Source organism: Sphaeramia orbicularis, chromosome 18 (genome assembly GCF_902148855.1).
Source record: "Sphaeramia orbicularis chromosome 18, fSphaOr1.1, whole genome shotgun sequence".
NCBI lineage: Eukaryota > Metazoa > Chordata > Actinopteri > Kurtiformes > Apogonidae > Sphaeramia > Sphaeramia orbicularis.
This window is the reverse complement of record NC_043974.1, coordinates 1411019-1422485: the sequence shown is the minus strand read 5'-3', so window position 1 is coordinate 1422485 and position 11467 is coordinate 1411019. Positions and strand designations below refer to the sequence as shown.

The 11467-nt window shown below is 43.6% G+C and overlaps 1 protein-coding gene across 1 annotated transcript in view; it reads right to left on the bottom strand.

Moving 5' to 3' along the window:
- Positions 1-4425: 4425 nt before the first annotated feature.
- Positions 4426-11467, bottom strand: part of LOC115438129 (serine/threonine-protein kinase DCLK2-like) — a 40510-nt gene continuing 33468 nt past the window's right edge. Inside the window, 2 exon segments of the mRNA XM_030161537.1 lie at positions 4426-5158; positions 5305-5385. Of these exon segments, the coding sequence (XP_030017397.1) occupies positions 5030-5158; positions 5305-5385 (210 nt within the window). The 3' untranslated portion in view covers positions 4426-5029.

The following is an 11467-nucleotide window of genomic DNA, read 5'->3' as shown; positions in this document are numbered from 1 at the left end:
GCACACAAAAGCCAGCTCAAACCTGATTTAGTTCCCACCCACCAGACCCAAGGGTCCCGACCAGTGACTGTCAAATAATGGGGGACGGTCTGAACCAGTGAGTACCTGTTGTTGACCTCTGACCCAGAACAGGACCACATTTAAAACACAAGTTTAGGCCTTCAAGTGAAACTGAAGTCACTGAACGCTCAGTTTCTCCAGTTGACCCCTCTGATCCATACCTTAGAAAACACACACCGTACTGAACCTCCTGCCTTAAAATGAGCTGGATATTAGAAAAAAAACCCAAAGTGTTCTGTGTGGATCAAATTCAACAGATTTAACACTGATTTTCTTTTTTTCAATTCTTTGTCATAAAATATACACACCTCCAACAAATATTTACCTCAACACAAGTGGACTAGTTTTGTGTTGACTCTGAAATTAAGGCCAAAAAAATAAACAAAATAAAATCGGACATCAAACTGTTAATCAGCGGCAGCGGCCGAAGGTCAAGGCCATGGAAATGCAGGAGAAGGTCAAAGGTCATTAATTACACTGCATCAGGTCAACATGTTTCACCTCCAGATAAAGACCGACAACGTTCAAGTTTTATAAAAGTGACCGCATTTAAGCCTTTACACTTCATCTGAAATACACACACACACACACACACACACACACACACACACACACACACACACACACACACACACACACACACACACCTCCTTCACTTGTAGTAACCTGTAACACCAACAGACAACATGACGGATGCACAGATGGAGTGATATGATTGGTGGATGACCCATGATGTCACATCCTATAGATACACATGACCATATAAGGAAAGACACAGCGTCCACCAAGGTTAGAACAGTTCTGGATTTTTCATTCTAGTTTAGTTTGATTTAGTTTGGACTTTTTTTTTTTCTCTAATTCAGTTCATTTTAATTAGTTTTTAGAGCAGGTTTGATAGTTTTTATTAGTTTTCATTTTTTTTCTAAATGCTTAGTTTTAGTTTAGTTTAGTTGTAGTTCAGTTGTAGTTCAGTTGTAGTTCAGTGGTCTCTTTTCTCTTCTTCTCTGTGCTCCTATTCAAATCAATCCCAGACAGGACTCTGCTGCTTTAGTCTCCATGTTTCCAGGTAGAGTGGGGACCAGAAGACGACTGGAAACCACAAGTGAACACAAGTGACGGAGCAAAAAGTGTCGTATGGTGCTGCTAGCTAAAATTGCTGCAGTGAAATAAATCGCTTTCGTATCAACCTGACACTGACAAAGATGAAAACGAAGGGAATTTGATCCATAATTTTTATCTGTTTTAGTTAGTTTAGTAAACACACAATACAGTTTCAGTTAGTTATGTTTTTTTCTTTTAATTCTAGTTTTTATTTATTTCAGTTAATGAAACAGTTTTTTCAGTTCTAGTTTTGGTCATTTCGTTAGTTTTCATTAACGTTCATAACCTTGGTGTCCACTCTGTCATTTCCTCCTTAACCGTTCGTTAACACCCTTCACAAACCTCGGACCGTTTCCAGCTGTATTTGAAAATGTCACACATCTCCTCTCTCAGAGAAAACAAGGTTGTTGTTTTTTTAGGGGGGGGTTGGGTTGTGGACACATGATGTCTATGATGTGATTATTTCTTTTCACTGTAGTATTTTTTTTTTTTTAAATTGCTACTGTTTCCCTACTTCACAACGGACTCCCACAGACACCAACAGACAGACACAGTAGTATGTACAGTATTTACATCCTGTTTCATCCACAGTGAACTGCAGCTGAGGGCAGAGGACACAGGACCTGTTCACACTTCCTCAAACCTGTCTTAAAGCAACAGTCAGTACGTTTACCAGCGCACTATTTAACACTATTTGTAGTATTAAATGTGGGTTCTGCAATATTTTGTGATATTTCATTTCACAATACTGTATCAATATTAAAAAGTACTGTATGGATATTTTTAGGTATTTATTCGAATGCAGATATTGTGGAGGTTCATTTTAGTTTGGCTCTTTTATTCAATAATGTTGGTTCCTTTGTTGGGATTGAACTCCAATCCTGTTCTGATGTTCGTTGTGAAGTAATAGAATCTGAACATTTGAACAGGATCTGAAACTGGAATGTCTGGAAAACAGAATTTAAGCTTTAACACAGTTGGAACATTTGGTGATAGAACATTAGATCCTGTTGGGATCAAATACAAATGTGTTTAGGATTTGTGCAGATTTATGATGGAATTCAATTCTTCAAGAAAATAATCATTTAAAAAAAGAAACAAACAAAAAATGGCCTTTTTAGGATTGTATTTCTTTCACTGTTATTCTTTTAGTGGTCTGACCCAGTTGGGATCCTACTGGACTATACATGACCCCTGAACTAAACTGAGTTTGACCTGGTTTAGAAGCTCAGACGTGCACATCTACGTGTACAGAGGAACTGTAGTGCAATGTTGGTTTTCTTTAACCACTTAAACGGGTTATTAGCAATTCTTCTACTTTGAAATAACAGCAACAGTTGGCTCATTTGGTGTATGCAAACGGTCAAACATACACACTGGATCCTTCAGGATGAATAAAATACTTCTTTTTTTTTAAGTGATGGACAATATTTGCACTCTTTTCTCTGTACAGTTCAAAGTTTTGTGGGTGCTGTTGTTCTAAGACAGATTTTCAGACTGTGAACGTATCCTTTCAGCTCAGTCCGACTGCAGGTACAAACCTCCAACACCTGTTCATCTGATAAACGAGGACGAGGTTTGAACATCAGTTCATTTCAGATACAGTACAAAGCCTGGGGAACATCCTCTGGTCAAGCACGGACACACACCAGGCTCATGTTTTCACATTGTACAGCGCAAAAATGAACATGAGCTAAAATGACATGTTGAAGGTGGAACTCCAGTGTTTTGTTACAAAATGTACGTTTCACAGTCATTTATCATTTTTAGACAATAGCACAAAATGAACTTCAGGATATTTCCCGGCCAAGTCCGCACCAGTCACCAACCAGTGAATCCTCGGTTTAAGCTAGCAGACCAGAACATCCGGGAATCCCAATCCAATCTTGGTTTATGCGAAGTTTTAAATGGAACAGAACTTGGGCCACAGCTGATGACATTTCACGAGGCCACATGAATAGAACCGACAAGAACGCGTATTGAGAAACGGCCATTATCTGTGCAGCTGCAGATGTGTTGCTAACAAACTAAAATCATGTGTCGGTGCTGGATACGGTCACTGACGGGACATTTTCAGCTGCAGGTGACATTGTTCCTGACTTGCAGGTTTGTCTCTAATGTGGATTAGCTAGTGAAGTGCATTCATTTAACCCTGTTCGGACTGTCAAAGAGTCGAAACAGAAATGCAGATGTTGTGTGTTTTCTACGTCTGGGACCTCTGTGGAACATCAAAGTTCTCCTTTGGGTCTTTGGGGACTTACTTTATAGTAATTTGCTTCTTTTTGGGTAAACCCAGGTGCAAAAACTGGCACAATCTGAAAACAATGAGCCTGGTGTGTGGAAAGGTGCTGAGGAACAAGAAGATGTGGGACATGAGGAGGATTCACCAGCAGCGTCAGCAGGCACAAAACTCCATGTTGTAGATGGAAAGGTCCTTCAGAGCGGCAGAAAGAGCACTGGTGGGTAAAGGCAGGAGGAATGGAAGACATCCTGACCGCCAGTGGGCAGGAAAAACAGATCCAGTAGTAAACCAGTCATCTGGACCCCAAAGGTTCTGGTCCGAGGCCTTTTTAGAGCCTGTGAGTTAACGTGGGTTCAGTAGAAGAGGGAAGGACCAGTTTGAGGAAGTAGATGAGGATCCAGAATGTGTCCAGTAGCACCTTTGTGGTGTGTAGATGTGGAACCACTCCTTCAAACAGCAGTGAAGAGGTTCCCGTAAAACCGAACCAGGATTCACCAAAGTTCAACGGAGCTCGTGTGAAGACGTTTGTAGACTGAACGCTGCTCCACCCGACGAGGGTGGTTTTAGAAGTAAGAAAAAACATCAGCATCAGTCGACCAAACGCAGCAGGGTATCCACTAGGGCTGGGAGAAAATATCAGTTCTGCAATATATCGCGATATTTCATTTCACAATACTGTATCAATATTAAAAAGTACTGTATGGATTTTTGTAGGTATTTCTTCAAATGCAGATATGGCAGAGGTTAGTTTTTGTTTTGTTTTTCTTTTAGTTCTTCTTCTTTCACACTCTTTTATTCAATAATGTTGGTTCCTTTGTTTGGGTTGAACTCCAATCCTGTTCTGATGTTAGTTGTGAACTAATAGAATCTGAACATTTGAACAGGATCTGAAACTGGAATGTCTGTGAAACAGAATTTCAGTTTGAACACAGTTGGAACATTTGCTGATAGAACATTAGATCCTGTTGGGATCGAATACAAATGTGTTTAGGATTTGGGCAGATTTATGGTGGAATTCAATTCTACCAGGAAATAATCATTTAAAAAAGAGAGAAAACCAATTAAAAAAATGGCCTTTTTAACAGTATCATGATATATCGTGATATATGGTAGTGTGATCCTAGTGTTGTCATTTGTATCATATCTCCAGATTCCTGCAGATCCACAGCCCTAGTATCCATGCACAGCTCCCAAACGGTGAGTTCTTTTCAGAGGAGGAGGAAGTGTTTTGGTTTCCAGTCGATAAAACAGGTTTGGTTTGTGGTTGATGCGATGGTTTTGATGGAGGTCTTGTTTCCAGGAGAGTCTGTCAAAGCAGAGATGAGGAACTACAGCGGACGAAGCACTTTAAAGCTCCGTCCTTCAACTGAACATCTTCTACAAAGACCATGAAAGAAGACACAGTCTGGATCACAGCATTAAAGAAACCCATTTGGTTTAGAAGGAGAAGACGCCTTCTGGTTAGGAGACCAGTTTAGTCCCAGAAACAGGAGGATTTAGACCACACCAGTCTGAACTGGAGCAGGAACCAGCTGGACGTTCGGTTTCAAGTCGATACAGTCGAGTGTTTTCTGGACCACAGATGAAGATGGAATGACGGAACAGAGCTGCCTCCAGACCAGGGTTTCAGACCAGAGGGGATGGAATCTGTTTGGTTTCCAGTATGGGAGACTCCTGCTCTGGTTCCAGTGCGTCCACACCTGCGACCTGTTCGTCAGCGCTGCTCACAGCGTTGGAGTCCAGAGGAGCTTCATCCTGGACAAACACATGACAACATCTGGGTTAATGTGTGCGTAGCCGGACCTCTGAGGATCATAAATGTACAGAGACAACAGGTTCATAGGTGCAGGACTGGAGGAACACAGCTGGAGTCTGTGGTCTGAAACAGCAGAGCCGCTCACCGTCACCCATGGGTGGGACAGGACCTCCTCTGCAGTGAAACGGGCGTCAACGTTCACCTGAAGCATCTGACTGATGAGCATCTGAAACACAGCAAACACAAACAACAGCACCAGTCCAGTCAGTAGATGTTCTTATCTGTTCTATGTTTCAGACTACAGCTGAAACAGAACCAGTCCAGTCAGTAGGTGTTCTTATCTGCTCTATGTTTCAGACTACAGCTGAAACAGAACCAGTCCAGTCAGTAGGTGTTCTTATCTGTTCTATGTTTCAGACTACAGCTGAAACAGAACCAGCCCAGTCAGTAGGTGTTCTTATCTGCTCTATGTTTCAGACTACAGCTGAAACAGAACCAGTCCAGTCAGTAGGTGTTCTTATCTGCTCTATGTTTCAGACTACAGCTGAAACAGAACCAGTCCAGTCAGTAGGTGTTCTTATCTGCTCTGGGTTTCAGACTACAGCTGAAACAGAACCAGTCCAGTCAGTAGGTGTTCTTATCTGCTCTATGTTTCAGACTACAGCTGAAACAGAACCAGTCCAGTCAGTAGGTGTTCTTATCTGCTCTATGTTTCAGACTACAGCTGAAAAAGAACCAGTCCAGTCAGTAGGTGTTCTTATCTGCTCTGGGTTTCAGACTACAGCTGAAACAGAACCAGTCCAGTCAGTAGGTGTTCTTATCTGCTCTATGTTTCAGACTACAGCTGAAACAGAACCAGTCCAGTCAGTAGGTGTTCTTATCTGCTCTATGTTTCAGACTACAGCTGAAACAGAACCAGTCCAGTCAGTAGGTGTTCTTATATTCTCTATGTTTCAGACTACAGCTGAAACAGAACCAGTCCAGTCAGTAGGTGTTCTTATCTGTTCTATGTTTCAGACTACAGTTGAAACAGAACCAGTCCAGTCAGTAGGTGTTCTTATCTGTTCTATGTTTCAGACTACAGCTGAAACAGAACCAGTCCAGTCAGTAGGTGTTCTTATCTGTTCTATGTTTCAGACTACAGCTGAAACAGAACCAGTCCAGTCAGTAGGTGTTCTTATCTGCTCTATGTTTCAGACTACAGCTGAAACAGAACCAGTCCAGTCAGTAGGTGTTCTTATCTGCTCTGGGTTTCAGACTACAGCTGAAACAGAACCAGTCCAGTCAGTAGGTGTTCTTATCTGTTCTATGTTTCAGACTACAGTTGAAACAGAACCAGTCCAGTCAGTAGGTGTTCTTATCTGTTCTATGTTTCAGACTACAGCTGAAACAGAACCAGTCCAGTCAGTAGGTGTTCTTATCTGCTCTATGTTTCAGACTACAGCTGAAACAGAACCAGTCCAGTCAGTAGGTGTTCTTATATTCTCTATGTTTCAGACTACAGCTGAAACAGAACCAGTCCAGTCAGTAGGTGTTCTTATCTGCTCTATGTTTCAGACTACAGCTGAAACAGAACCAGTCCAGTCAGTAGGTGTTCTTATCTGCTCTATGTTTCAGACTACAGCTGAAACAGAACCAGTCCAGTCAGTAGGTGTTCTTATCTGCTCTATGTTTCAGACTACAGCTGAAACAGAACCAGTCCAGTCAGTAGGTGTTCTTATCTGCTCTGGGTTTCAGACTACAGCTGAAACAGAACCAGTCCAGTCAGTAGGTGTTCTTATCTGCTCTGGGTTTCAGACTATAGCTGAAACAGAACCAGGCCAGTCAGTAGGTGTTCTTATCTGTTCTATGTTTCAGACTACAGCTGAAACAGAACCAGTCCAGTCAGTAGGTGTTCTTATCTGTTCTATGTTTCAGACTACAGCTGAAACAGAACCAGTCCAGTCAGTAGGTGTTCTTATCTGCTCTGGGTTTCAGACTACAGCTGAAACAGAACCAGTCCAGTCAGTAGGTGTTCTTATCTGCTCTGGGTTTCAGACTACAGCTGAAACAGAACCAGTCCAGTCAGTAGGTGTTCTTATCTGCTCTATGTTTCAGACTATAGCTGAAACAGAACCAGTCCAGTCAGTAGGTGTTCTTATCTGCTCTATGTTTCAGACTACAGCTGAAACAGAACCAGTCCAGTCAGTAGGTGTTCTTATCTGTTCTATGTTTCAGACTACAGTTGAAACAGAACCAGTCCAGTCAGTAGGTGTTCTTATCTGTTCTATGTTTCAGACTACAGCTGAAACAGAACCAGTCCAGTCAGTAGGTGTTCTTATATTCTCTATGTTTCAGACTACAGCTGAAACAGAACCAGTCCAGTCAGTAGGTGTTCTTATCTGCTCTATGTTTCAGACTACAGCTGAAACAGAACCAGTCCAGTCAGTAGGTGTTCTTATCTGCTCTGTGTTTCAGACTACAGCTGAAACAGAACCAGTCCAGTCAGTAGGTGTTCTTATCTGCTCTATGTTTCAGACTACAGCTGAAACAGAACCAGTCCAGTCAGTAGGTGTTCTTATCTGCTCTGGGTTTCAGACTACAGCTGAAACAGAACCAGTCCAGTCAGTAGGTGTTCTTATCTGCTCTGGGTTTCAGACTACAGCTGAAACAGAACCAGTCCAGTCAGTAGGTGTTCTTATCTGTTCTATGTTTCAGACTACAGCTGAAACAGAACCAGTCCAGTCAGTAGGTGTTCTTATCTGCTCTGGGTTTCAGACTACAGCTGAAACAGAACCAGTCCAGTCAGTAGGTGTTCTTATCTGCTCTGGGTTTCAGACTACAGCTGAAACAGAACCAGTCCAGTCAGTAGGTGTTCTTATCTGCTCTGGGTTTCAGACTACAGCTGAAACAGAACCAGTCCAGTCAGTAGGTGTTCTTATCTGCTCTATGTTTCAGACTACAGCTGAAACAGAACCAGTCCAGTCAGTAGGTGTTCTTATCTGCTCTATGTTTCAGACTACAGCTGAAACAGAACCAGTCCAGTCAGTAGGTGTTCTTATCTGCTCTATGTTTCAGACTACAGCTGAAACAGAACCAGTCCAGTCAGTAGGTGTTCTTATCTGTTCTATGTTTCAGACTACAGCTGAAACAGAACCAGTCCAGTCAGTAGGTGTTCTTATCTGCTCTATGTTTCAGACTACAGCTGAAACAGAACCAGTCCAGTCAGTAGGTGTTCTTATCTGCTCTATGTTTCAGACTACAGCTGAAACAGAACCAGTCCAGTCAGTAGGTGTTCTTATCTGCTCTATGTTTCAGACTACAGCTGAAACAGCACCAGTCCAGTCAGTAGGTGTTCTTATCTGTTCTATGTTTCAGACTACAGCTGAAACAGAACCAGTCCAGTCAGTAGGTGTTCTTATCTGTTCTATGTTTCAGACTACAGCTGCAGATATGCACTGGTTCTGGAATCCATTCATCTGTCGGTTATTTTCTTTGATTCCATTAAATGTTCATTTGAATGGATGGGGGAAAAAAAGGAAAAATGTGAAAAAGACATGTCTCAAAAATGACAAATATCTAGTCCTTTATTCCAGAACCAGCTGAGTCAGCTGGGTCAGATTCAGGACCACATATGACAGTGGTCTGGGTCAGATTCAGGACCACATATGACAGTGGTCTGGGTCAGATTCAGGACCACATATGACAGTGGTCTGGGTCAGTTTTAGGACCACATATGACAGTGGTCTGGGTCAGATTCAGGACCACATATGACAGTGGTCTGGGTCAGATTCAGGACCACATATGACAGTGGTCTGGGTCAGATGTAGGACCACATATGACAGTGGTCTGGGTCAGATTTAGGACCACATATGACAGTGGTCTGGGTCAGGTTTAGGACCACATATGACAGTGGTCTGGGTCAGATTTAGGACCACATATGACAGTGGTCTGGGTCAGATTTAGGACCACATATGACAGTGGTCTGGGTCAGATTTAGGACCACATATGACAGTGGTCTGGGTCAGGTTTAGGACCACATATGACAGTGGTCTGGGTCAGATTTAGGACCACATATGACAGTGGTCTGGGTCAGGTTTAGGACCACATATGACAGTGGTCTGGGTCAGTTTTAGGACCACATATGACAGTGGTCTGGGTCAGATTTAGGACCACATATGACAGTGGTCTGGGTCAGATTTAGGACCACATATGACAGTGGACTGGGTCAGATTCAGGACCACATATGACAGTGGTCTGGGTCAGATTCAGGACCACATATGACAGTGGTCTGGGTCAGATTTAGGACCACATATGACAGTGGTCTGGGTCAGATTTAGGACCACATATGACAGTGGTCTGGCTCAGATTTAGGACCACATATGACAGTGGTCTGGGTCAGATTTAGGACCACATATGACAGTGGTCTGGGTCAGATTCAGGACCACATATGACAGTGGTCTGGGTCAGATTTAGGACCACATATGACAGTGGTCTGGGTCAGATTCAGGACCACATATGACAGTGGTCTGGGTCAGTTTTAGGACCACATATGACAGTGGTCTGGGTCAGATTTAGGACCACATATGACAGTGGTCTGGGTCAGATTTAGGACCACATATGAAAGTGGTCTGGGTCAGATTCAGGACCACATATGACAGTGGTCTGGCTCAGATTCAGGACCACATATGACAGTGGTCCGGCTCAGATGTAGGACGACATATGACGGTGGTCTGGGTCAGATTCAGGACCACATATGACAGTGGTCTGGCTCAGATTCAGGACCACATATGACAGTGGTCTGGGTCAGATTTAGGACCACATATGACAGTGGTCTGGGTCAGATGTAGGACCACATATGACAGTGGTCTGGGTCAGATTCAGGACCACATATGACAGTGGTCTGGGTCAGATGTAGGACCACATATGACAGTGGTCTGGGTCAGATTCAGGACCACATATGACAGTGGTCTGGGTCAGTTTTAGGACCACATATGACAGTGGTCTTGGTCAGGTTTAGGACCACATATGACAGTGGTCTGGGTCAGATTCAGGACCACATATGACAGTGGTCTGGGTCAGTTTTAGGACCACATATGACAGTGGTCTTGGTCAGGTTTAGGACCACATATGACAGTGGTCTGGGTCAGATTCAGGACCACATATGACAGTGATCTGGGTCAGTTTTAGGACCACATATGACAGTGGTCTGGGTCAGGTTTAGGACCACATATGACAGTGGTCTGGGTCAGATTCAGGACCACATATGACGGTGGTCTGGGTCAGATTTAGGACCACATATGACAGTGGTCTGGGTCAGATTCAGGACCACATATGAAAGTGGTCTGGGTCAGATTCAGGACCACATATGACAGTGGTCTGGGTCGGATTCAGGACCACATATGACGGTGGTCTGGGTCAGATTCAGGACCACATATGACGGTGGTCTGGGTCAGATTCAGGACCACATATGACAGTGGTCTGGGTCAGATTCAGGACCACATATGACAGTGGTCTGGGTCAGATTCAGGACCACATATGACGGTGGTCTGGGTCAGATTCAGGACCACATATGACGGTGGTCTGGGTCAGATTCAGGACCACATATGACGGTGGTCTGGGTCAGATTTAGGACCACATATGACGGTGGTCTGGGTCAGTTTTAGGACCACATATGACAGTGGTCTGGGTCAGATTTAGGACCACATATGACAGTGGTCTGGGTCAGATTTAGGACCACATATGACAGTGGTCTGGGTCAGATTTAGGACCACATATGACAGTGGTCTGGGTCAGATTTAGGACCACATATGACAGTGGTCTGGGTCAGATTCAGGACCACATATGACAGTGGTCTGGGTCAGATGTAGGACCACATATGACAGTGGTCTGGGTCAGATTTAGGACCACATATGACAGTGGTCTGGCTCAGATTTAGGACCACATATGACAGTGGTCTGGGTCAGATTCAGGACCACATATGACAGTGGTCTGGGTCAGATTTAGGACCACATATGACAGTGGTCTGGGTCAGATTCAGGACCACATATGACAGTGGTCTGGGTCAGTTTTAGGACCACATATGACAGTGGTCTGGGTCAGATTTAGGACCACATATGACAGTGGTCTGGGTCAGATTTAGGACCACATATGAAAGTGGTCTGGGTCAGATTCAGGACCACATATGACAGTGGTCTGGCTCAGATTCAGGACCACATATGACAGTGGTCCGGCTCAGATGTAGGACGACATATGACGGTGGTCTGGGTCAGATTCAGGACCACATATGACAGTGGTCTGGCTCAGATTCAGGACCACATATGACAGTG